The 27967-nt window shown below is 43.5% G+C and overlaps 1 pseudogene and 2 gene segments (V, D, J or C); all 3 read right to left on the reverse strand.

The window, feature by feature from the left end:
* Positions 1 to 16392, reverse strand: part of LOC129076582 (ubiquitin carboxyl-terminal hydrolase 12-like) — a 33831-nt pseudogene extending 17439 nt beyond the window's left edge.
* Positions 16393 to 16576: 184 nt separating this feature from the next.
* On the reverse strand, positions 16577 to 17061 carry LOC129076583 (immunoglobulin heavy variable 4-30-4-like). The segment is given in 2 exon segments: positions 16577 to 16905; positions 16991 to 17061. Coding segments are annotated over 2 exon segments (375 nt in total).
* An 8601-nt stretch (positions 17062 to 25662) lies between these two features.
* LOC129076584 (immunoglobulin heavy variable 4-38-2-like) lies at positions 25663 to 26155 on the reverse strand. The segment is given in 2 exon segments: positions 25663 to 25997; positions 26083 to 26155. Coding segments are annotated over 2 exon segments (381 nt in total).
* Between the last annotated feature and the right edge of the window lie 1812 nt (positions 26156 to 27967).

The following is a 27967-nucleotide window of genomic DNA, read 5'->3' on the forward strand; positions in this document are numbered from 1 at the left end:
TTCTGTGTTTGAAAATTAAAGTTGTACTGGATGATGTATCCCGCTATTTAAATGTCATTAATTACTCAAGTGCATATTAAAACAGATTAACATTACACTCAAACATCTTCCTGAGCCCAAAGAAAAACATCGTTGCCAGTTTGGGTAATGATAATTACATATAAAATAACATTTGATGTAAATTTTGATCAAAGTAATAGCAAAATAAAGAACAGTCTTTCTCTTGATCTAGCTGAGGCCTCTGGTCCTGCACATGGTAGTTCAGGTGTAGCCTCTGTCTCACACAAGCTCCAGGGAACAGGCCAAACTGGTTAGGAACTGCTGCTCAGAGTCAAGCCAAGGGCCTGCAGCTGAGACAGATGTTAATCAGGCTGTGTTTTTCCTTTAGCCTCACTTCACTCAGGACAGAACAGGCCCTGCCTACAAGTGATTCAATCAGGAGACCTCCCAGGTTCCTAGACCACATGAAGCCCAAGGACCCTTGAGTCACCTTCTCCCAAAGACACACAGACACTGACTCTGGGACTGCAGACATTCTGAAATATGTGAGAATTATGGGGCCTGCTTTCTGGTCATAGAAATTATTTTGGAATCTGTCATTCCCACACACCTGAGAACCTGGGGTGGGTGAGTCTGGGGGCTGATGTCCTAGGGAGGTGACTAGGAGCTTATGATGTACAAGGTGACAGATGGAAGGAAGCCAAAGAAGAGAGTAATTGTATATTTTATTAAAAGACTAAGCTGAAGTCAAACATATGATGGGTTTTAACAACCTGGTAAATGTTTAAAACCAGATATGCTTCCCCATGTCTAACACAGCCTCCATAAACAGAAAATTCCCACTGCAGCCCCCATTATTTAATAGTGCACAGTGAGGCCTGGGGCCTATCTGATAGACTGAGGACATCCTTGGACCAGATGCAAGATTTCCTCAAGTGACAAATGTCTGGAGGAATCCCCCCTTTGTTGATAAGGGAGCTGAAAGTTAGGGGTTGGTGCAGCCATGAGGGACCAAGGTGACATCTGTGACATGGATAGCACCACAGTCCTGCAGGTGCTGGAGGACACCTGTGAAAAGTCCTGAGCACTGGCTAGTAATGACCATCATGAAGACAAAGTAGGTAGATGCCAAGGAAGAAAAAGAGTGAGAACACCTCTTCCAGTGAGCAGCATACCTATGCTTCAGGGAACACCTGTGCTATGTAACCCTCTCCTGTCCTCTCCCCCAGTGTGGAGGAGAACTGAGTGCATTTATGGCTTTGGCCAGCCCAGTGCTGTGTTTACTTATCTGTCCCAGAGGACCCTCAAATTAGACATGATGTCCCCTCTTTACCTATCCCTGAGGCCCTGCACACAGACGTGTTTCTGGTGACACATGGGTATCCTGTATCCCAGTTTTCAAGGAGATTTAAAGACTCTGAGACCAAGGTAAGTGTTACCTTATTGAATGTATTGTCATTTTCCTCATTCCCATACTATATGAGAGTAGAAGGGAATGCCAGGTACCTGTCGGAGGACAATGCAAATTGAATATTAATGGGGACAAAGTGTCTCCTTAGAAAGGGGGCTCCATTTTGTGTAGGACAGTCCTGTGCTTAGTGAGCATCATGCATCATGATGCGTCTGCACCCCTAATCTTCATGACACCCACAGTTAGAATTTGTTGCACCCCAATGATGCACCACCCACATCACATCTCCCTCGAAGAGACACTAAGTCCTTGTAACACCATGAACCCTCTTAGGGAATGTCTTTCCCACTGTCCTTGTCCCACACATCAACCTCACACATTGCTTTCAGCCCAAGGATCTCTGTGGTACAGAACCATGGACCAGGCCTTCCTCCTTCCTAGATTCCAATTCCCTGGAAAAATGTATGGGGCAGTCACACCCCTTTTGAAGTTCTTGTCCAAAATATTTACCTTGATAATCTATTTTGAATGGGCACAGAGACACACAGTCACTACATTGTGCAACTGATGTCGCCTTCTAAATCCAAGAATGCTTAGTTTCCTGAACTCACTCATTAAATAATAACTACCTGTATCTCACCCCATCCATCTGATGATGCACTCTATTCTCATGTCTTTGACTATTCTGTCTCTCACCGACATGGAAGCACAAAGCCATTGTGATTCTAGGAAGCACAGATTTCTCTGGGCATTGTATCTCCTAGGTTCATCTTTATTTTTGCATCTGTCCACTTTCTCTTCTGTTTAAGGGGGAATGCCTTTTTGTGGTGAGGATGTAGCAGATCTTGCTTATCAAGTTTCCTATTCCATCTTTTTTTTGTTTACAGAAGATTCCAATTGATTGTAAATATGATTTTTTTGTGTGTTTTTCCTGATCTGGGGGGGGGGACTCAGCAAAGAGAAGGCAAAAACCAAAATCAGGTCAAAGGAGTCAACACATGATCACCTGAAATGGACAGGAAGCACCCATGACCACAGACTGTGCTGAATTAGGACAAACAGTAATAATTTTCATAGCATGCTCATGGTCCTTTGGCATGGTCTCCTGTCTGTCCTGGAAGCAGCAGGATGAGAAGAAAGTGGAGGTGGTGACACAGCCTGTGTGGCATGGACAGAGATGATGGGGCCCTTGTTCTTATAGGGACTGGGTCCACACCCAGGTCACAGTTGTCTCAAACTCATAGTCCTGAGACAGGGACACACACCCTGCCTCTTCACTGTGGCACTGAGGAAATAAGAGACTGTTACAGAAAGGAGGTTGAGGGGACTTTTAAGAATGAATGTGGCATGGGTGTCACAGAGGAGTCTCAAGGTTAGTTTTAGTCCAAGGATGCAGGTGTAAGATGCAGGAGGAGCTCTTGTGCCTTGGGTGCTTGAGGCAGCATCAAAGTTCATGTGGATGCTCCAGGTCCAAGGACATCAGGCATAACTGTAACACTAATCTCCTGCAGGGCATCCATGGTCAAGCAGGGCCCCCTACATTAGTGTCTGACATCTTAGACACTCAAATTTTGGGGCTGTTATCAGGCACAGGAGGAGACCTGGAAGTCTCATCTTCTCCTAGACCATAGGCTGCAGAGATATCTTCCCCATACTCAGCCCATATGAGAAGAGAGCCGTGGGGCCCTACATGCTAGGGCAGGACTTACCTTAGAACTGGCAGAGAAGTTTGCATGGAGGGTAACAGTTTCCCTGTAGGTGGGAAGGCATGGAGGCCTGATGCCCTGGTCATTATGGGACCTTTGTATGTACATCTTTTTCTCTTGAATTCACTCAACATGTGCATCAGATATAGGGGATCACTGGTTTATGAGACACTTGAAATAAGATCAATAATGGCCTCACCATTCTCAGCATAAGCATAAATGTTTAACTAGTTGAGTGGGTGATACTTTTACATTTTCATGCATCTTTCAATCAGATGTAAAAAGGATTTCCATTTATGTGGAGAGTTTCTGAATCTCAAAACTCCAGTATATCCATAATTACCAAAAATTTATATTATAACATTACAAATAGTATCTGCCTTGGCAGAAAATTTCAGAAATAAAGCATACTCATATTCATTGTCTTTTTTTTCTTAATTTATGATGCCAATTTTTTCCAGTAATTCCCTCCCAAGCACAGACATTTTCCTGAATTCTTGATGTTGGAAGTTTAGTGGTTGTGTCTAAGCTCTCTATGTAAACTCTCCCCTCTCACAAACCCATTGCAACATTGCAGAGACTCAAAACTAATCACATCAGAAATAATCAAAAGTTTACATGAATAAAAGACTATAAATGAAAAAAAAGTGATGATCTATGTTTACAACTCAGCATTTTACATTTTTTGAAATGATTATAGCAGTAGCTTAATGGACCTGTTTCCTCAGACCAGTGTTGTAAGTGATGTTGTTGTTCAGAGGGCAGGGAATGTTGAGGATTCCTAGTACAGATTTTCTCACAGGAATAGGATCCTTTAACCTGACAAGAAACCCTCACTCCCAGAATTTCTCAGCCTTGTTTCTTTGGATAATCACTGTGGTCAGAGGGTGCTCGTGTCTTCCACACAACATATTATATTTTTTAGTGTATAATAAATACTTTCTTTCATCAGTTATATAATTTGGAAACAGTCTTTATGTTCACATATGTTTATTCATTTAATGGATCTTTGTTGGGGCAAATTTATCTAATTTTAGTTAAGTCTAATGTATCAATATTTTAATAGATCTTTTCTTGGGTGCTTTTCCCCCAAAGATCTCCCCAGAAAATGGTGGGCCTTCATTATCCACATTCATTAGCTTCAGCAGACATAGGAACTATAAGAGGCCCATTGGAGCTGGGTAGGGTGGAGATGCTGGACTTAGTGTGAATGACATACAGAACTTTGCCTTATTTTCATGAACACAGTACTAGACACATGGGTTTAAAGACTTTTTAAGTGAGAATCCAAAAGTAAGTACAGGGCATGAAAGAGAGATTACGTCATTTTAGAACACAGGTGTTTGTTTCAAATAGAAATGTTACATATTTTGCATACAGAGATGAAGAGAAAGGAGGAAGGTGTCATTGGAAATGAATGGAAAGGGGATTCTTCATTAGCCCCATTCACATTTTCACAGTGTCTCTCTTATATTTGGTAACAATATCACAGGTCCAGGGGATTAGAAATTAGAAAATTTTCAGGACATTACTAATGTGATGACACCATGACTCACTCAGACTGTGTAATTTACTGGGGCTCCATTTATAAAATCATTCAACACTACAGAGAACAGAAGACACTCCTGACTGGAGGAGCCCTGGTGATGGTGTGTCTGTATGACCAGCCATAGTTTCATTGAACCAGGATACCAGTCTCAATTCAAGGTCACCAACAGCAGCAGCAGCAGCAGCAGCAGCTCCACCACCACCACCACCACCACTACCACCACCACCATAACCATGATCTTCACCACCATCAAAATAACTATCATCCCCATTATCATCATCATCATCACCATCATCATCATCACCACCCTCATCATCCACATCAATTGCTTTCATATAACTGTCCTTCTTTTCTTTTTCTGTAGATATGGTCGTTATTCACACATAATGACCTTTAATTTTTTGCTCATTTTTTATGGTTGTTAAATGAAATAGGTAGTCGTAATTTATATTTGGCTGCTGGCAAATGAAGTCTCATTCCTACCTCTTCTTAATCTGAACCAAATGGGAAATCTGATAAGAAAGTCTGGGTCTCCTCTGTGGATGTCGCTGGGAACCAGCCCCTGTGTACACATCTTTTCCACACCTGGACAACATAAAAGCCCTGAACTAGTCTCCAATCCTGGCTCTATCAAAGCACATTTACCCTGCTGAACGGTTTTTCTTGTTCTTCCCAGATATTTAAATTAAGTGTGTGATAATTAGTCCATGGCCCTTTGCTGTGTGTTTGTCAGCCTGGACATGCACATCAAGCTGTGTGGGTCCCTTTGCTTCTCTGTGGTGTCACCTATGTCTGGTGTTCTGAACATGATGCCAAGTCAATGTCCATTACATCAGGGAATCTTTGTTTTTTTGGCATTGGATCCATATTCTCTGGTGACCCCTGCCCAACATGCATGTGTCCTGCTGCTGGTAATCTTTACACTGAGTGGTTTGGGGCTGTGCTGCTTTAGTGGGTCCAACAGAGTCTCTGGCTCTATTCAATGACAAGGGTAAGAAGGTTTGATGGTTCATTTAAATTGAATACAAGAGTGTCTGAAAATAACTCTGAATTTTGTCAATGAGGGAAGGTTATGTGTCTTTAGAATAGACATTTCTCTGAGAGAATCCAGAGGTGTGCCTAAAATCAGGACCCCAGATAATTTTCCTGAGGGAAACTGTTAAAGGAAGAAGAAGCTGCACAGGAAACCAGACCAAACCTCCACCTGCAAGTGCTCCTGGGGTTGCTCCTGTGAGCAGGGATACTCAGCACCCCTGATGGCCACAACCCCACATGCTGGGAGGTTTCCCTCTGGCCTCACACTGACTTCCCCTCTTGTGTGTCTTGTGCAGGAATACAGGGCTCTGTCCTCAGCTCTCTAGCTCTCCATTGGCAGAGAGGCAGTGCTTTTGGAATAATCATTTGAGATGATGAAACTGCCTTTTACAGATGCAGTGTGTTCTATTGTGTGACTGTTAGCTTTGTTTCTAATAATACCTACTCACTCCAGTATCTTCCTTAGAGTCTGGCAGACTCAGGTTATATAATAGTCACTGAAAATGAATCCTGAGCCTTTGAGGAGAGTCTCAGAGATGTGTCTCAAGTTCACCCAGATTCTATGAGCTGCACTTCACATCAGGCATCTCTAGACAAAATACTCTTAATAGAAGTGGACACACACACACACACACACACACACACACACCATTTTAATCCTAACGTTATGTAAAAGCATCAGAGCAAGTGCCAAGCTCAGCCTAAATATCAGGGTGCTTCCTCTGGATTAACTGCTGCAGTGAGTGCAAACTGCAGAGACACAGGGGCTAAGGCTGCTCTTTCAGATGTGCAGGGAGAGTGGCAGGGCTCAGTTTATCAGCACATGAAGCATCCCATTTGCAAGTGCTCCTCCTGTTAGGGACAGAGAAGTAAAGTCTGTAGGTAAGAGACCCCACTGGACTCAGAGGGAAAAGCATCCTTGTGATAGTGTACATTTTATAAGAGGCTGTTTAGACTTCATGTTGTAGTATTTTCATTTTTTTCTAAATTCTACCATCAGTCAGTTTAACACAATTGGATTTACAGTAATGTTCCATGTGCGCTGTGTTTCATGCTATTAATCTCAGGATAAATCCCATGTTTTACCTTGTACATGTGTCAACACACAGAGAGAAGCTCATCACTATTTTCAGCCTCCTGGGACTGAGGTCAGTGGGCACTAGACAGGCTGCTCTCCTGTACTTTCAAAACAGAATTCTTGCCGTTTTACATCTGTGCACCAAGAGTACCTCAACATTAAGAAAGAGAGTGAAAAGAGGGAATAAACACATGCAGTGCATTTTAATTGCCCTGGCCACCATTTGTGCTCAACCTCCTCCTTCCCAAATGGCTTGCAGACTATCAAATGACTGAGGTGCACACCACACAAGAATCATTGTTCTGTAAGGGGATACTATGACCCAAATGACACAGTCATTATTATATACAATTTCTGGGAAGTTTGGGAAAAAGCCATGTTTAGTTAAAATGATCAAACGTAAGTGAGCCCTCAAACTCTCAGCCAATGCTCCTCCTGAATGGTGGCAATGCTAATACCTTCAAGAACACATCAGCCATGTCCCTCTGATTCAGTGACTAGGAGGACCATAGATTTTACCTTCAGAGAAAGCCGACCTGGCTCCATGCTGATGGGGTGAATAATGGAATGGTTCATGGATTTTGCCCACTTCTAATGCTACCTTTCTGCTATATTTGTTCAGGAGTCTCCCATGACCTTCGACTAGGAAGTTTTGTCTGTAGATGAAGACACAAGAGAAAAAGTGCCCTTGAACATGACTGGAAGGAAACTTATGGTGTATATTTTACAAGAAAAACAGCAACAAAACTCTAGGGAGTTAACCCTTGTGGTCATGTAACATTACAATCCTAAACTATTCTCGTTGCTGTAACAAAATCTGTGGACTAGGACATTGGCCAACAACAGAAATGTATTCCTGACATATATGGATGTGAAAAATCCAAGAATAGAATCCAGCAGTTTTGATGACTGGTACGAGCCCACTTTATAGTTGTCCGTTTGCTGTAATCTCAGAAGGTGGATGAGGCAAAGCAACGTCTTCAGTCCTCTGTTAAAAAGGCCCTTATTCTGTTCATGAGAGCTCCACCTGGGGACTGACACTTTCTTAAGGCCACACATCCTAACACCATAGCATGAGCCTTGTAGCATGAGTTTTAATATGTGAGTTTTTGAGCGACACAGCCACACATAGGAACACCAATTGAATCAAATCATTATTCTACTCACTTGGAAGGTTACTCCAGCAGACCTCCCTAAACCAAGGATCTTCATTATCCTGTGGAAGCTTCTTATCTTTGGAGGCAGAAAGGATTTGGAGGCAAATCCTACAGAACAAACTGACAACTTCCTAGAGTGAATAGGTTCCACCCCATAATTTGAACTAAGCTATCCATATAATTTATTATTATCTTCTCTTATTACTTACATAAAACAATTATACTCATTTTCTAGGGGCTAAATTTGCTTCCTACCCATAATGGTTGCTCACTTCATGTTCTCACTCATAATTTCTAGGTGCTCAGTGGAATAAGTAGTAGTAAAGAAATCGTTTTTGACATTTGGTACTGACAAGTTAAGGTACACCCCCTCTCTCCTCCTGTACACACAAAAGAAATATGTAGAGAAAGAAATGATTCTCTCTAGTTTGATGCAGGTAGAAGATTGAAATCACAAAAGACCTTCTCATGAGCAGTACCTTCTTCAATCTTGTCACTGATGAACAATAATAACTTGAACCAGGCTCCTTACCAGGTGTGATCCAGCCATTCCTGATTGTGGAAAAGTCTGCCTTGTTCCTAACAGACCCCTCAACGAAGTGACAAACATTTTTATACTCCCTCTATTTGTATGACATCATCAGCTTGGGCATCCATACCAAGGTATCATGGGGGTCCCTCTCCTTCCTCATGATCTCAACTGCTGTTGATGTCTTGGACATGGAGTCAAGTCAATGACCATCACCACCAAAGGCCTTTGTTCTCTGGCATTGGGTCCATATGTCTCTGGTGCCAGCTGTTCAGTATACACATGTCCTGCTGCTGGCCAGCTTGGAATCTGAGCTGGATGGGGCTAGGCTGCACTGTTGGGTCCGGCAGAACCTCTGACTAAATTCAGATGGTGTGGGTCATAAAAGTTTAATGACTCACTGATGATTCATTAGGATAAGTGTAAGCACATACATTTGGCTTTCTCACTTTGGTTCATGTGAGAGTGTTTTCCACCTATTACAACAAGCCTCTGTAATGCAGGCATTTGAGACATAAACACAAAATCATGAAGGAAGGCTCTCAGAGGGAAACTTCTGTGTGGAGAGTTAACCCCATATCTGCCAGGAAATCAACAGAAACCTGAATCCGCAGCTTCTCCAGAACTATGCCCTGTGCTCAGTATGCCCTGAGCACCCCTTGGTGTCTGGAGCTCTCCCTGAAGCCCAGCCCTCTTGTTTCCCACAAAAAGGTTTTTGTCTGGGCTCACCCTGACTTCCTCTCACTGTGTCTCTTGCACAGTAATTCAGGGCCATGTCCTCGGCTCTCAGGATGTTCATTTGCAGGTAGAGCTCGTTCTTGGAATTGTCTCTGGAGATGGTGAATCAGCCCTTCACAGAGTCAGCGTAGTATGTGCTACCACCACTATTAGTAATGTATGATACCCACTCCAGCCCCTTTCCTGGAGCCTGGCAGACCCAGCTCATCCAATGGTTACTAAAGGTGAATCCAGAGGCTGCACAGGAGAGTTTCAGAGACCCCCCCCCCCGGCTTCACCAAGCCTCCTCCAGACTCCACCAGCTGCACTTCACACTGGACACCTGCAAAAACAAACATGTCAGGTCAGCAAAGTGTCACCAGTCCATTGTTTCTCTCACACTCAATGTTTCTAATTCTCCATAAACTACGTCTTAATAGTGCAACAAGGAAAACCCAGCTGAGTGCAAACTCCATGGTGAGTGGTCCAGGTTCTGTCCTGAGCAGGGACTGGGAACACCTGAGAATCCCAGGCTGGGGTTCTGTCTCAGAGCAGTGGTGTTGAGGCCAGGCTGTTTTTCATGAGCAAAGGGACCTGATTTGCATGTCCTCCAACTATATAGGGAGCCCTTAGGTTGGGTGATGACATGAAAGGCATGGTCCCAGCATGTGGCATGTCAAAACGTGGATGTCTGTTAACATTTGCTCCCTACACTTGAATCTGGGCAATCTCCACTGACCTGACTGGTCAAGGAGATGATTACATGACCTAGGAGAGTAAATTTTCATAAAATAGAGGTATTTAAAATAAGAGCTGCCTTTGAAAGTCACCAGTAATTAACACATGAAGGAACTTCAATGCTCACGACCACGGGGAACATTAAAAGTTCAGGAGGTTCCAGTACAGACCACAGGAATTTCCCTCTGTCCTTATTTTCCTTCAAAACCAATCAGAGTATGAACTAAGAGAGTGTGAACCTAGAAGACATGTACCCAGTATTAGAGGAGGTGGAGTGTCAGTTGTTTCTTTAGGAGACAGGAGTTTGAAGTCTTCAGAGAAGCAGGCAGTGCTCCTAGGACATGTTTCTTTAGTGGAGTTTAGTGCTGAATGTGCAGCAGCCTTACTGGCTCATTTTTGTTTTTTATTTCCTAATCTCTATGATAAAACCAAGTTCAAACATTTGGGACATTGAAGAAACTGAGTCATGACTAGGTCTGCTTAAGTGAAGATGTAGGTAGAAATTGGGGAGTAAGTATTTGAAACTTTAGAAATCAGATTATGGAAAACCTTGATACAAAACACTAATAGAAAATAAAATATAAATAAAATAAAAATAAAAATAAAATAATCATTGATATGGAGAGCACTATTTCTTCTCTTTTTTTCAGTACTTTTATTTAATTGTTCAAATATCTTTGTCTCCATTTTTGCACCGCCACTTTCCCCTGCCCCACTCACCCCCGCCTCCCACACTCAATCCTTCCCCACTTTGGATTTCTCAATGAGTACTTTATACATATTCTTTGATTTGACCCTTCCCTTTCTTTTCCCCATTATACCTGCTCTCCTTCCCTCTTGTACTGTTGGTCTCTTTTTTCTTTCAGTGTTGCTTGTTATATATTCCTTGCTTGTTTGTTTTGTGGATTAGGTTCAATTTATAGGTGAAATCATATGATATTTGTCTTTCACTGCCTAGCTTATTTAACTTAGCATAATGCTCTACAGTTCCATCTGGAGGAGGTTACGGATAGTAGCAAAGGATAGTAGCTCACTCTTTCTTTCTACTGTGTAGTATTCCATTGTGTAAATGTACTATAGTTCTTTAATCCACTCATTTACTGCTGGACATAGAGGTTCCTTCCAGCACTTGGCTATTGTAAATTGTGCTGCTATGAACATTGGGGTGCATAGGTTTTTCTGAATTGGTGTTTTAGGATTCTTAGGATATAATCCTAGCAGTGGAACCTCTGGGTCAAAAGGCAGCTCCCTTTTTAGCTTTATGAGGAAATTCCAAACTGTTTTCCACAGTAGCTGCACCAGCCAGCATTCCCAATTACAGTGGACTAGGGTTCCCTTTTCTCCACATACTCACCAGCACTTGTTGGTTTGTTCATGATGGCTATTCTGACCAGTGTGAAGTGGTATCTCGTTGTGGTTTTAATTTACATTTCTGTAATGTCTAGTGATGCTGAACATCCTTTCATATGTCTCTGGGCCCAGTTCATGTCTTCCTTGGAGCAGAGTCTGTTCAGGTCCTTTGCCCATTTTTAAATTGGATTGTATGTCTTCCTGGCGTAGATTCATGTGAGTTCTTTATATATTCTGGAGATCAAACCCCTGTCTGAGATATCATTGACAAATATATTTTCTCATATGGTTGGTTCCCTTTTTACTTTGCTGATGTTTTCTTTAGCTGTGCAGAGCTCCTTATTTTGATGAAGTCCCATTTGTTCATTATTTCCTTTGTCCCTTGCTGTAGGGGACATATCAGTGAAAATGTCTCTGTGTGGAATATCTGAGTCTCTTGCCTATGTTCTCCTCAAGGACTTTTATGGTATCATAACTTATATTTAAGTCTTTTATCCATCTTGAGTTAATTTGCGTGTATGGTGTAAGTTGGTGACTGAATTTTAATTATTTGCATGTAACTGTCCAGCTCTCCCAACATCATTTGTTGAAGGGGCTATTTTTACTTCATTTTATACTTTTGCTCCCTTCGTCAAATATTAATTGACCATAGAGAAATGGGTTTATTTCTGGGCTTCCTATTCTGTTTCATTCATCTATGTGTCTGTTCCTATGCCAATATCAGACTGTTTTGATTTCAGTGGCCTTGTAATATAGTTTCATGTCAGGTACTGTGATTCCTTCTACTTTTTTCTTCTTTCTCAGAATTGCTGCAGCTATTTGGGGTCTTTTATCATTCCATATAAATTTTTGAATGTTTATTCTATATCTGTAAAATATGTCATTGATTTTTTTAATAGTGATTACATAGGACCTTTGAATTTATTTGGGTAGTATGGACATTTTGATGATGTTAATTCTTCCAATCCATGTACACAGCATATGTTTTTATTTATGTGTGTCTACCTTAATTTCCTTCTTCAGTGTTGTATAGTTGTCTCTATGAAGGTCTTTTACTTCCTTGATTAAGTTTATTCCTAGTTACTTTATTTTTCTTGTCGCTATAGCAAATGATATTTTTTCCTGATTTATCATTCTTATAGTTCATTGTTGGTGTACAAAAATGCCTTTTATTTCTGAATACTGACTTTTTTTATCTCACCGTTTGGCCAAATTCATTTATTGGTTTGAGTAGATCTTTTGTGGAATCTATGGCATTTTCTATGTACACTATCATGTCATCTGCAAACAGTGATAATTTTACTTCCTCCTTTCCATTTTTGATGCTTTTATTTCCTTGTCTGACCGCTGTGGCTAGGACCTCCAATACTATGTTGAACAGCAGTGGTGAAAGAACATAACCTTGTCTTATTCCCAAGCTTAGTGGGAAAACCTTTAGTGTTTACCCATTGAGTATTATGTTGGCTGTAGGTTTTTCATATATTTCTTTTTTTATGTCGAGGTATGCCTCTTTATTCCCTCTTTGCTGAGTTTTTTTTTTTTTATCATAAATGGGTGCTGTACCTCATCAAATGCTTTCTCAGCATCTATTGATATGATTTGTTTTTTTGTCTTTCCTTTTGTTTATGTGATATGTTTATTGATTTGCAAATATTGAACCATCCTTGCATCCCTGGTGTGAATCCCACTTGGTCATGGTGGATCATCTTTTTAATGTTTTGCTGGGTGTGTTTTGCCAATATATTGTTGAAGATTTTAACATCTACATTCATCAGTGATATTGACCTGTAGTTTTTTTTTTGTTTGTTTTTTTGTTTTTGTTTTTGTTTTTTTCCTTGATGGTGTCTTTATCTGGTTTTGGGATTAGGATGATGCTGGTCTCATAAAAAGAGTTTAGGGGTCTTCCCTCTTTCTGTATTTTTTTGGAATGGTCTGAGAAGGACAGGGGTTAACTCTTCTTTAAACATTTTGTATAATTCTCCTGGAAGATCACAATTTTTCTTTATCAATTTATTCATAATGAATAAGTCATCCAGAAAACCTTCCATTACTGGAGCTGGTGGATCTAACTTAAGATTAAAGCATTCATCATTGTCAGTTCAGCATCCTGCTCACCATCAAGACCTGTATTTATGTGGATGTGTGGTGTAGTTTTAATCAGGGGTCAAGAGAAGGAGCATGTTGGGACCCCCTTTTTATTTGATTGTTAATTTCAGAAAAACCATCTCCTCTATCTCACAGTCTCTATTCATATCTGCATGTAACCCATAGAAGTGCTGTAGCCATGGCTGTACCTTATGGTCATCCACTAAAATTGAACCCGATGCACTGATTATATGGACATTCAAAATTAGGAAAGGTTCCCTGTGTATGGTGATGAATTATCATGGACACTGAATGGCTTTTGTTTGAGCTGACATTTCCACTTTGACCTCCAGAATATACAATGATACAAGTGTGTAGATTTCAGTGTCATGTGTGTAGTAATCATTTCAGTTGACATAGAAACATAATACAGACTGGATGTGGTCCTTCCATTGACAATGGTGTCCCTACCCTGCTCCATGTTCTGTGATGACATCAGTACTGGCTGAGGGACAGGAAACTAGGCATTGCTGTTGTATCAGGTGAAGAGATTCCATAGGATCTCATGCTTACAGAGGACTTAAAGAACACTGAGATGTGATCAATTGTGCTGGAACCTAGAACACCTGTCAACCCTCATCTTTGCTTCAAGAATGACATCTGTGTGATGCTCGGCCAGAGAGAACACCATAGAAATTCCTCCTTGACTTTCATGTGCTTACTTTCTTCCAAGCACAATTACATTGTTCAGAAATAAGGAAATGTCCTAGAACTTGCTAGGAGACACCTGGTTTAAATCCCCAAATGTGACACTGACCAAGGTTTCCCAGATGCAGACGCCTTGATGCAGTGGTTAATTCAGAGGACACGAATGCTTGAAATGTGTTCCCTTCACAATCACAACAAATAACAGGGGTCTTTTCAAGAGTATCTTCCCCCTAGTGCATCTGGTCTCTTGAAAATTTTCCCTGAATTTCTGAAGTGCCCATTACAGCATCAGTCCTGGGTCTCAGGTCCCTGGTTGTGTGTGAGGAATTCAGGATACCCATTGCCTGTCATCTTCCCATCCCAGCTCAGATGTCCTGATTATCATGGTTTGTGACACACTCAGGTTGTGGGTCATCACACTGTATCACTTGTATACTAGCACATGGCTGTGTCCTTGGCTTCCAGATATCTATATGCAGATAGGCTATTCTGAAAGATATGTATGGAGAAGAAAAATTGTTCTGAGAAGCCCTGGGCATGCATGGGTTTCACACTATTTGTGTTGATCCAGCCCATGTATTGCAGGCCCTCTCTGGAGTCCTCTCTCACCCAGAATATAGTATAGCTGGTGAAGGAGTATCCAGAAACCTTGCAGGAGACCATCACTGAAGCCCCAAGATTCTTCACCTCTCACCCAGAATGCACCATCTGCTCCAGGGAGTAGACATCTGTATACAGGAGGCAGGAGTTGGTGGATATTCACCTTGACTCTCTCTCATCCCCTTCCAGGCCCAGGAACTAAGGAGCTCCACAACTGTAGCCACTGCCACTAGAAAGAGGGCTGCCCAGCTCCAGTTCATGATGAGAGTCTTTGTCATAGGGACTTCTGCAGGGGAGAGTGTGGCTGTGGGTGATGCTCTCAGAGCACAGATTTACCCAGGCTTAACCTAGTCTACCTAATCCCATTTCATAGTCGTGAGGTGCAGGATTTCATAGCTGAATAGTTGACTCTACCTGAGAGAGGGTAGAGGGCACAGGGACCATGATCAGTGAGTGACGCAGGGTCCAAGTACTGATCATTATTATCAAATATGCATTCCCTGCCAAGTCCCTGAGTTCTGTGCATATATAGCTGTTCCCACAGTGGAACAAATCCCCCAAGGATATGCTCCTCATTGAGAAGCCCCTTTTGAATGTAACAGAGGCCACTTGGATCAGTTATGGTCTTTAATACTTGTAGATCTTATTTCTGGCATCAAAGTGTCTCCAAACTGCAGCACTGAAACAATTGAAAATACCATCCTTGGCATCAGCTCCTAAACATGCAGATATAAATAAACCCTAAAAACACCCCCATTAACTGTGGTTCTCTTGTCTTATTGAGTATGGTAAATTCTCTGATAGAATAGGATATTTAGAATCACCTCATGCCTAATTTTCATTTTATATATTTTTTTTAATGAAAACATTAAGATTCAGGTCTACAGAGGAGAAAATCCCTCCCCTTCCTCCACTCCACCTGCTCCTTTGGTAGTATCACTGAGCTCATGGGACCTGTGTGCCTCCTGCTGTCCAATCCATGTATTGCAGGGCAGGGTCTTCTCTGGCCTCAGAGGGCATAAATCCCTCAGAATCTCTAGTCGAGAATTAAAGGTTGAATTGTGAGGCACCATGTGTTTAAACATCTCAGAATACAGAGTTTTGGCTTTTTAAGCCCCAGTGATTCTGCAGGGAGCCCCAAACCAGGGCACTATGAAGCTACCAGAGAGTCTTTTCCCTGGACCTGCCATATACATTGACTCAGCTGACACCCCTGAATCCAGAAGATTTAAGGTGTGTTGGGGTCTTAATGTCTTCAGGTTCCTGTGCTTTCTCATCCTATTTCAGTATCCTTACATGTGGCCCTAATGCCACTGCACTTCTACAGCTTAGTAAATCCCACACTACACTCACACTCATACACTGATGATTTTCATGGTAATGACTTCAGGCCTCCTTGCTCCCCTGCTCCTCGTACATGGACAGGATCTCCAAACACATTTGAACTGAATGAGTGACCTGCTTTGATGACAGAACATAAGCAAACATGATTGATGTGAAGAATGGAGAGTGCTCAAACTGGTGGCTTCCTGTCCTCCTAGCATCTGGAAGCTTCAAAATCTGCAGTGAGAAGGCTCTGGTTTGTCCTGGAGAAGGTCAACAGGAGACCCTCATCTAATCAGTATAGCAAACTCTGATTGTAGGAGCAGTCTCACTGACCTACAACCTGCCAGTCTGCATTCTCAGAGCACACAGGCAGGAACCCTGAGCGCTGGACCTTGGAAGTCATTGGTCTAGTGTCTTCTCGGGAGCATAATCAGGGGCTGATGCAAGAAGGGGAGGCTCAGAAAAGTGGTCCTGGGTTGTCAGATATCGTTGGCCAGGGTCATTTTTGTTTTCCACTGCACTGCCTGAGGGCCACCTGCAGCCCAACCATCCTGTCTCCTGACAGGAGGTTTGTGTCTGAGCTCACCCTAACTTCCCCTCACTGTGTCTTTTGCACAGTAATACACAGCTGTGTCCTCGGCCATCATGGAGCTCAGCTGCAGGGAGAACTGGTTTTTGGACGTGTCTCTGGAGATGGAGGTGCGGCTCTTGAGAGTCGGGCTATAGTAGGTGCTTCCACCATAATTTATGCACCCGATCCACTCCAGCCCCTTCCCTGGGGGCTGGCGGATCCAGTGCCAGCAGTCACCACTGGTTGTGATGGAGAATCCAGAGACAGTGCAGGTGAGGGAGAGGGTCTGCGAGGGCTTCACCTGTCCTGGGCCCGACTCCTGCAGCTGCCCCTGGGACAGGGCACCTTGGGGAAAGGAGAAGCAGTTCCTGTCAGACATGTGCAGTCACCACCATCCCATAAACCTGCATCCGACATCAGACACACTTACCCTGGGGGGCTATCAGCAGACACAGGAAGAGACCCAGCAGTCTCATCTTCTAGAGAGAGTTCTGTCTCCTTGAGGTGTCAGCCCCTTGTAAGCAAAGAACTGTGTTCCCCCACAGCGCACGGGAGGATTTATTCCAGAACTGGGAGAGATATTTGCATGTGGGGATATTTTATGTTCTCATAAAAGCAGGGGGACTGAAATCACTGTTCCATGTCTTCCTGGGTTCTGAACACACTTCTTCTCTTGGACTCAATGGTATAAGTCAGGGTTGAGAGAGCAGCTGTCTTATGAGTCATCTTCAAATCATGTCAATTTGCAACTTTTATTTCTCTGTTTAAACATTAAAGCTGGACAGGATGAGAGGTTGCACTATTTTAACCTCATGGAATATTCAAGTAGATATTAAAACAGATTAACAATTTGCTCAAACATCTCTTCAACCCCAAAGAAACACATGAAGCAAATTCATTGTTGCCATGTTGAATAATCATAATTTCATATAAAATAACAATTGATATACATTTTGATGAAAACTAATATCAAACTAAAGACTGTCTTTTCCTTGACCAGACTGAGCTCCCCACTCATTTCCTGCAGATGACAGAGCAGGTGCAGCCTCTGTCTCAGTCCAGCTCCAGGGAATGGGCCACACTGGTTAGGAACTGCTACCCATGGTCCAGCCCAAGGCCTGCACTGAGAGAGGTGTTGGGTACACTGTGTTTTCCCTTTAGTCTCCTTTTCTGCAGAACAGTACAGCCCCTTTCCACAGGTGAGCTGCACAAGTCATCTCCCAGGTTCCTAGGCCACATGAGGCACTAGGACACTTGTTTCACCTTCTCACAAAGAGATAAAACACATTCTCTCTGGAACAGCAGGTGTCTGAGATGTGTGTGGATGACAGGACCTGCTTCTCAGTTTTACAGTCAGTTTTGAATTTACCAACCCATGTTCGTCTGAGACCTTAGGTGGGAAGATATCCAGGGAGCAGTCTCAATGGCTTACTGCCTGCAGGCCTGCATTCTCAGAGATCACAACCAGGAACCCTAAGTGATGGACCTTAGAGTCACTGGTCTGGTGTCTCCCCAGGAACACAAGCAGGAGTTGATGCAGGAAGAGGGAACTCAGAAAAGTGGTCCTGGGCTGTCAGATATTGTTGATGAGGGTCATTGTTGTCTTCCATGGTGCTGCCTGAGGGTCTCCTCAGCCCAACCATCCTGTCTCCAGCAGGAAGGTTTGTGCCTGAGCTCACCCTGACTTCCTCTCCTTGTGTCTCCCGAACAGTAATACACAGCTGGGAAGGGGACTAGGAGCTGATGATGAGTGAAGGTTACAGATGGAGGGAAACCAAAGTATCTTTTATTAAATCACTAAACTGAGGTGAAACACAAGATGCCATTTAATAGCCTGGTAAATACTCAAAATCAGGTTTGCTTTCCTGAGTCTTGCACCCCCTCTATACACAGAAAATTCCCACTGTAGTCCCCATTTAATAGTCCATAGTGAGGCCTGGGGCACGTCAAATAGACTGAGGACATCTATGGACCAGATGTGAGATATCTTCAGGTGACAGATGTGTCAGGATGCCCCCCCCCTTTATAGAGAAGGGATCTGAGACTGAGGAGTTGGTCCATCCAAGTGAGGTCATGGTGGCATTTGGGCCAGGATTGTTACCACTTTCCTACAGATACCACTGGGACACTGTCAGAAGCTCTGGACACCAGAATTCTGTGACCAGCATGAAGGAAAAGGAGGTGGACACCCAGGCAGAGAAGCTGTGACTAAGCCTCCATCACCAAGCAACATACCTGTCCCCAGGGGACACCTGTGCTCCATAACCTACTCCTGTCCTCTTACTCAACATGTAGGAGAAGAGCTGAGCCTCTGTCCATGGCCCTGGGAAGCATAATAATATGTATCCATCACCTTCCCCTGCAATACTGACCAGAGACACATTTCAGGTGAGCACCTGTGTCCCAGTTTTCTCTATGTCTCAATTTTCAAGGAGCTTTACATATTGTGAGGCCCAGATAAGTGGAATCTGTTAAAGGTCTTGTCATTTTTCTCATTTCCATGCCAGGTGAGAACAGAGGGAAGTGTTGGGTACCTGCTTGAGGGAAACTGGAAAATGAAAATTCATAGGAAGAAAGTGTCTCCTGAGAAGGGAGGATCTAATGTGGGCAGCATGGTCCTGTTCATGGTGTCATTAAAAGTCATGTGTTCCCACCCATCATCCTGGTGGACACTGTGAGTCAGACAGTTTTGGGCCCTATAGACATGACACTCACATTGTGATCCCCTTGAAGAAACAATCAGGTCCTTGTAATTCTCTGCATCCTCTCAGGATGAGGACCACTCACTGACTTTGTTCCCATACTTCCATGCCACACACTGCTCTCAGCCCAGGAAACTGATGACCCAAGAACTCTAATCCAGGCTCACCATCTTCCCAGATCCCATTTCCCTAGACACACCCATAGAACAGTCACACCCCTTCTGAAGTTCTTGCCCCAAAAACAGCTCCGCAGAACAGCCTTCCATAACAGCCCCAGCCTGCTGCATTCCAACCCTGTAGGGTCAGGAGGCACCACTTCTCCTGGAAAACACATGCTAACCTCTCACTAGTGCTGGTGTTGCATTTGTGGTAAAACATACATTAACCAATATTCAATGTGCTAATCAATTTTAAATGCACAGAGTGATGTTAAGTACATTTACCCTGCTGTGTAACCTTCATCACCAACCAAACATAGAAATCCTCACTATTGTAAACTGACTTGGTTCACATTAAACAAAAGCTCCTCATATCCTATCACCGGCCTCAGCATCCCCTTTCTGCACGCTGTCTCCATGTCCTTGACCACTCTGTCTGACACCAGTATAGGAGAGTACATAACAGGCACATCTTCTAGAACACAGTTCTGCCTTCCCCAGAGACCCAGCCCCATGTGAGGAGAGAGCTGCAAGCCCCTGAAAACCAGGCGGGGACTTATCCTGGAGCTGGGAGATAAATTTGCATGTGGAGACCCCTGTTCTTTTGAGTGGGCATGGGGTGAATCAGCATCCCCTCTCAGCACCTCTTCTCCTGAACACATAACCTGTGTGGCCTGGGAAGAGAGGGCACCGGGGTTCTAAATTGTATTGCAAAAAAGCCAAAGGAGAGCTCCACCAATCTGGGTGTAAGAGGGAATTTGGAACCTCATTGATTTTTTTATAGATATTATAAGGTAATAGCTTGATACCCATATACCTTCCAAAACCAAAAACATGAAAATACCCAGCATTGGTAAGAATTTTTAATAATAATTTTATGTTTAGTAATGTGTTGCTTTCAATTTAGTTATAAATACAATCCCAAAATATAGCACCAATTTTCCCAGACCTCCTTTTCTTTCATTTAAACACATAGGGCCATGTTTATATGAGTAGCTACAAAGCATGGGCAGGCTGGAACCCTTTGATCTTTGCTGCATGAGTCTTGTATCTGTGTCCAAGGTTCTCTGTGCTAACTCTCCCTTAAGGTACAGAGGCCTATTGCAGAGAACCTTCACATATTCCATCAGAGGGAAGCACAAATTTATAGAAAGAAGAGGAAAAACAAAGTAGTCACTACAACTCTCTATGATGTACCGTCTTCCAAATAGTACAGAGATTATGTCGGCAGAGTCATAACTGACCCACGTCCTCAGATTCTGGCACTAAAGGTTCATAGTGTTCAGAGACAGCAGAGTGGGGTGGGGCTAGTCCATAGCTTGCTCAGATAGAAGGTCATTGTGACACTCAAAGGAACCCTCTCCATCTCCATCTTCCCTGGGAGGGATGTACCTATTGCCAGAGGATCCTGGACACCTGCATTCCATAGATAGTCTTTAATATTCAGGATACAATAATTTGCAGACATAGCATGTGAAAATAGGCACTGCAGCCTAGGCATGTCTTTTCATTCGCTTATGAGTATCTCGGTGGGACAAAAGATTTTAATATTAGCTAAATTTGATTCATCAATATCTTAACTCAATATTTCATATCAAAATTCACCCAACAGCTCACTCTCACAGAGACTATATCCTATATTTCCCTAACATTTTTATGAAGAACATCATGGTCCTGTGATTGCAGAGCAGAGTAGCAGGGCTGATTCACAAATGGTGAGAGTCATGTGCAGAGAAGAAGCTCACTGACTGCCAGCTGCTCCACAGAGACCAGGCATGTCTCCCCCCAGAGTGAGATCCCATAGGGTGCCTGACTCTGGATTCATAACATTAAATGCCAAAGAGAATGGGCCAGTCACCATTACTCCAGTTTCATGGAGTGTTCAAGTTGCTATTCAAAAAGATGGACATTTTCTCCAGAAATAAATTTAAATATGAAACATCACATTAAACATTTTTGCCATTGCCAAGTTCTACAATAACAGTGTCCTGTACAGTCATGTGCAAATATGGCTTTGTGCTCAAGAAAAGACTACTCAACCAACAATGCTCCAATTAAGTTCTTAACGGGGCTCAAATATCCCTCTTGCTTGGGAACAACATTGATGTGATGCCATAGCTCACTGTAACAGTTTTCTGTTACAGGAAACTGTAACAGAAAGAGGAAACCATATGGGAAACAAGTCCAAACCTCCAATTGCACCTGCTCCTGTGATGATTTTTGTGTTCAGGGACACTGAGCACCCCCTGATTGTAGCAGCCTCTCCTGCAGGAAAGTTTGTGTCTGGGGTCACATTGACTTCCTCACACAGTCCCTCACACAGTAATACATATCTGTGTCTTCCACACTCAGGCTGTTCAGCTCCATGTAGGCTGTGGTAGTGGATTTTTCTGTGGTCACAATGACTCCACCCTGGACATTTTGTTTGAAGTTTGTGTCACTATTGTTAAGGTTAACCCTCCCCATCCACTCAGGCTCTTATCCTGGGGCCGGTTGTATCCACTCCATACAGTACCTGGAGAAGGTGTATCCAGAAGCCTTACAGGAGACCTTACTGGAGCCCTAGGTTTTATCTGCTCAACCCCAGACTGCATCAGGTGCACCTGGTTGTGGACACTTGTCAAGATGAGACAAAGTGGTTGAAAATCCTCCTTGATTATTCCTTGTCCTCTCTTCAATCCAGGGACTGAGGAATCCCTTACCTTCAGCCACTTTAACCAGAAAGGGGGCTCTCAAGCTACAGTCCATGGGAAGGCGCTGTGCCATCAAGACCTCTTTAGGGGAGGATGTAGCTGCAGATGATGCTTGTGGAGCACAGTAGACTCACTTTTAACCAAGTCTACCTCTTCTCATTAGCATGCCAATTAGGCAGAGAGTTTCATAAGTAAAGACTTGATGCCACCTGAGAGAATGTAGAGGACACAGGGTCCATGATACAAGGGAGTCTGAATGTCTAGGTTCTAATCAGTGTTGTAGGATTTGTGTAGCCTAGCATGTCCCTGAGCTTTATGCTCACATAACTTGGTCCTTCTAAGTAACAAGACCCCACCTTTGATCCTCTTTGTGAAGTTACCTTTGAGTAACATAGAGATCACCTGGACTAGTTCTAGGCTGAAATACCAAAATGCATTATTTATGCTTCACTCTGTCTCATAAACACTGCATCGAGTGAGTTAATAAAACCATCACTGTCCCTAGCTCTTTAAAATTCACAAGTAAAGATGTCCTAGCAACACTCCTATTGACTGTGGTTTCTTGTCTCATCAACTTTGGTGAGTGCTCTGATAAAATATGATATTTACAGTCACCTCATGCCTGACTCTTAATTTAGATATTTTCAGGGAAAGAGGAATGCCCAGGCCTTAAGGCAAAATTCCCCTCCAGCTCCCACTACAACTGCTCCTTGGGCAGCACCCCTGAACCTGTTGGCCCAGCACACCCATTACTGGCCAGCTTGTGTCCTGCATGGGGTGGTCTGATGTAGGCTCACAGGGCATGCTTCTCTCGGTGACTCTAGTCCAGAATTAATAGCTGCACACTGACTTCAGGGTACTTTGTCAGGGACACCATGTTCTAAGAAATGTTAGGATACAGAGAACCAACTTTGCTAAACTCCAGTGACTCAGCAGGGAGCCCCAAAGCCTGGGCTCTGTGAAGTAACAAGGACAATCTCCCTTGTCAGTGTAGACAACAGCTCCCTCACCTGGAGCAGTTAGATACACTGAAACAACCAACAACACTGAACCCTGAAGTTCTCAGGGGCTTTGAGGCCTATAATGTCTTCAGGTTCCTCTGCTTGTAGGTCCAATCTGAGTGGCCCTACATGTGGCCCTAATCCTACTGCACTTCTACTTCTCAATAAACCACACACACACACACACACACACACACACACACACACACACACACACACACACACGGTGATGATTTTCATGGTAATGAACTATAGGTCTTCTTCGTCCCTGTTCCTAACACATGTGAAGGGTCCCTACACTGACCCTAACCTAGGGGGTCACCTGATTGGACAAGAGAACGAAAGAACACATGGTTGAAGTGCAGACTGGAGCGTGTCTGACCTTGTATTTTCATGTTTCCCAACACATAGAACCTGAAGAGTCCATGGTGAGGAAGGTCCTGGTTCATTTCCCAGAGAGTCAGACCTAGTGGGCCCTTGTCCAGTCAGTGTAGACAACATTACCCCAACATGTGGGTTGGCTTTCCCCTACACAGATAGGTGGGCATGGCTATCGTTCCTTTGCTGAGCCCTTCCATTCATGGAGCCAGCAGGTGGGTGGGATATCTAAGTCCCCATCAACCTTGCTAACATTGTTTGCCCCACTCTGTTGATTCTATGAGGCTCTGATCCTTTCAACTTTCAGGCTCATCTAAGATGTTTACATTGACTATTACATACAAATGGTTAGGCTCATGTTTCAGACTTTTTAAAATTCTCTCAAAAAAAGCAGCACCTGGCCTCTGAGAGCCCCACACCCCTCATTAAGTGGACCCAGGATGAGCAATAGCAACAGTTGGCTTTGGTTCACAGCTTGAACTTGCTTGGACACCTCCAAGCCCAACACAAGTAACAACCCTCTACAGATTGCCTTGCAGCTTATGCTGGGTCGCTGATGATAACAGGCCCCAGAGCCTGTGTACCCAGTGGTAAAGATACAGACCATGTCAGAACACCACCACCCAACCACCTCCACATGTGATACCCTCAAGGGGTGGACTTAGAAGGAACCAGAGTCTTGCTGAAATAGTACTGCTTTGTGAAGTGGGGCTCTGCACAGTTAATCCTCCGTGGTGGTTGAATTTTGGTGGCCAGTGGTCACAACCAGTCCTTGTAGCTCATCGGCCTTGATAAATCATTCTCACTGACCTGCCTACAACTATTAATGGCCAACTGCAAGAGGAGCATAACTGCTGCTCATATGGTGGGGGCACCTTGAGTGCCCATTTTTTGTGGTAATGAAGACTGTGTCAATGGACTGACAGGCCACCTACTATTTTAGGTCACTCTACACAATGAGGTAGATATAGTGGCTCTACCTAATATATAGAAACAAACACAGGGAGTCTGTCAAAACGCGATCAAAAAACATGGCTGAAATTAAAGAACAGAAGAAGAACTAAACTCCAGAAAGTGAACTAAACAAAATGGAGACAAGCAGTCTAATAAGAGCAGTGTACAGCTCACTGATTATTAGGATGCTCAATGAATTAGAGGAAGAATAAAACTCTGAGAGAAATTCAACTCCATACCAAAGGACATGGAAACCATAAAAACAAACCAATCTGAAATGAAGGATACATTAACCGAAGTGAAGAACAAGTTACAGGGAATTAGCAGTACTGTGGGTAAAGCCAAGAATCAAATCAGAGATTTGGGATGGAAGGAAGGAAGGAAAAGAAAACTAATCAGAACAGCAAGAAGAAAAATGAATTAAAATATGATGATAGTGTAAGGAGCCTCTGGGACAATATCAAGAGTACCAACATTCACATCATGGGAATGTCAGAAGGAGAGAAGAGAGAGAGCAAGAAACTGAAAACCTATTTGAAAAAATAATGACATAAAAATTTCAAACAGTGAAGGAAATAGACATACAAGCCTAAGAAGCATAGAGCATCCCAAAGAAGTTGAACTCAGAGAGAATCAAGATGATGAAGTGAGTGGAAGCCACACTGATCTTCTCCCAGGACCATCCTGGAATTACAGCTATATTGTGGAGAAACCACTTGGAACAAACAAATGAACAATAGCAAAAGAAGAACCCTATAACCTTGGACAGACAGAAGAATCAGCTTTATCACAACCTAAGTGGTAAAGGTGTGGTACAGACTCGAGAAGGCAGCTGCAGTGCCCACAAGTGACCACACAATAAGGATATTGAAATGGTCAGTTGGGTCCCCCTGAGAAGAGTGGGGTCTAAATCACAAGTGGGATCACCAGCCTACAATACCGGAGCCCAAAAACTACACAGATAACAGCAAGCTGAAAAAAGCATCAGGGTTGCTCTCTGCCAGAGACAGACAAGAGGAGATGCAAAGAACCATTTAAAGGGCCAAAATATAAATTTTTATTTGAAGCCACTTACACTGGGCTCCAGCAACAGCAGGGACAGAGAGGGCTAGAGACACCAGAGGAGAGACTGGGGAAGGAGGCTTTGGGGAGAGAACTGAGAGAGTAGCTGGCAGGATAAAAAAAATCTCTCCGGTCCCCCACAGTGGGGTTTTTGTCAGAGCTCACCCTGACTTCCCCTCACTGTGCCTCCTGCACAGTAATACACAGCTGTGTCCTCCGTGGTCATGGAGCTCAGCTGCAGGGAGACCTGGTTCTTGGGCATGTCACTTGAGATGGAGGTGCGGCTCTTGAGGGTCAGACTATAGTAAGTGTCTCTACCACTACATATTTTCCCGATCCACTCCAGCCCCTTCCCTTGTGGCTGGCGTATCCAGTTCCAGCAGCTACTGGTGATGGAGTAACCAGAGACAGTGCAGGTGAGGGAGAGGGTCTGTGAGGGCTTCACCAATCCTGGGCCTGACTCTTGCAGCTTCACATCTGACAGAACATCTGGGGACAAGGAGCATCGGTTCCTGTCAGTCACATGCAGTCATTACCATCCCATAGACACATGTCTGACATTTGAGACACTCACCCTGTGGAGCTAATGCAAGGCACAGCAGAAGACCCAGCAGTCTCATCTTGAGGAGCACGCCTGTGCCTTCCCTGAAATGTCAGACCCTTGAGAGGAGAAAGCTGTGATCCCCCACAGACCAGGGGAGGATTTAACCTTGTACAGGGAGATGAATTTGCATGTGAAGGATACTATTCTCATAAAAGTGGGGTAACTGAATTCACTTCCTCATGTGCTTCTTGGTCCAGAGCACCTTTCTACTCAGACTCCATGGAGAGTGTGAGTGAGGAGAGAACAGCTTTGTTATGAGACATCTTTGAATCATGTTGATGGGCAGCCCTTCTTTCCAATTTCAAAGTAAAGTAGGACTGGGTGAGGGGTCAAACTGCTTTAGTCCCATGGAATATTCAAGTGGACATTAAAACAGATTAAGAATCTCCTCAAACATCTTCTCAAGTCCAATGAAAGACATGAAGCCAATTCATTGTTACACTGCTGGATAAACAGCATTTTGTATAAAATAACATTTGATATAAATTTTAATGTGAAAATAATTGCCAGAGAACCATCTTCCCCTTCACCTGAATGAAGGCTCTGGGGCCTACAGATTGCAGTGAAGGTGAAGCCTCTGTCTCAGTCCAGCTCCAGAGAATGGGCCACTCTGTTTGGGGACTAATGATGAGGGTGTCAGGGACATGAGAGAGGTGTTAGACATGATGTGTTTTCCCTTTTGCCTCACTTCCCCCAAAGCAGTGCAACCCCTTCCAGCAGGAGAGTTGCACAAGACACCTCACAGGATTCGAGACTACATGAATCACTAAATCTGGATTCCCCTTATCCCAGAGGGACATAAGGATCACATTGCAGGGCCATAGGTGTCTGATATGTGTGTGGATTACAGGGCCTGCTTCCAGTTAAACAGTCAGTTTAGATTCTGTCATCCCTGTATTCAATTGAGGCCCTAGGGGACAGATATCTGAGGGCTTATGTCTTTGAAAAGAAAAGAAGACCTCAGGATGGATCAAGGTTATGGTGGAGGGAAACCTAAGTGCACAGCCTTTGTATCTCTTATTAAATCAGTGAACTGGCATGTAGTAAATGATGGGATTTAACAGCCTAGTAAATGCTCAAACCATGTTTGTTTCCACAGCAGGGTATGAGTCTGGCACACCCATTGTATGCAGAAAATTTGCACATTTCCATGCTTGGGGCACATCTGACAGAATGCGGACATCCATGGACAAGAAATGAGATTTCTGCAGGTAAATATTTTCTCAGTATTTTCCCCCTTTGGAAAAAAAAAAAAGAGCTGTGAGTGAGGTATTGGTGCAGCTTTGTGGGGACAAAGTGGCATCTATGCCAGGAAGGCTCCACTCTCCTACAGGGGCTGAGGGATATCTGTCAGGGGTTCTGGACACTTAACAGCTGTGGCCAGCATGAAGGAAATGAAATGGACACTTACGCAGAGATGCTGTGACTAAGCCACCTTCAGTGAGCATCACGACTGTCCCCAGTGGACATCTGTGCTCTGTAACCCTTCTCCTGCCTTTTCCCCCACATGAAAGAGGAAGGCTGAGCCTCTGTTTATGGTCCTGGCCACCCCAGTGATATGTGACCTTTCCTGCTCCAGAGGGCCATCAAATAGACATGCCCTCTGCCCATCATCTCCCCCTGCAACACTGACAAGGGACGCATTTCTTTATTTCCTCTTCTCTTTTATTCATAGTTTCTATGTCCTTTTTCATGCTGATATATTTCATCTTAAATTGCTCATAGTTTCCATGTAGCTTTTGGAAATTCTCTCTGAGCTCACAGAGCCCACTGAGGTTCCTTAGAACCATTGCTTTGTACTCAACATCTGATAGTTTACTTGCTTCTATTTCATTTATTTCTCTTTCTGGGGATT

The sequence above is a fragment of the Pteronotus mesoamericanus genome, unplaced genomic scaffold, assembly GCF_021234165.1.
Source record: "Pteronotus mesoamericanus isolate MK-2021 breed Mesoamerican mustached bat unplaced genomic scaffold, CSHL_Meso_final contig_61, whole genome shotgun sequence".
In the NCBI taxonomy this organism is placed as follows: Eukaryota; Metazoa; Chordata; class Mammalia; order Chiroptera; family Mormoopidae; genus Pteronotus; species Pteronotus mesoamericanus.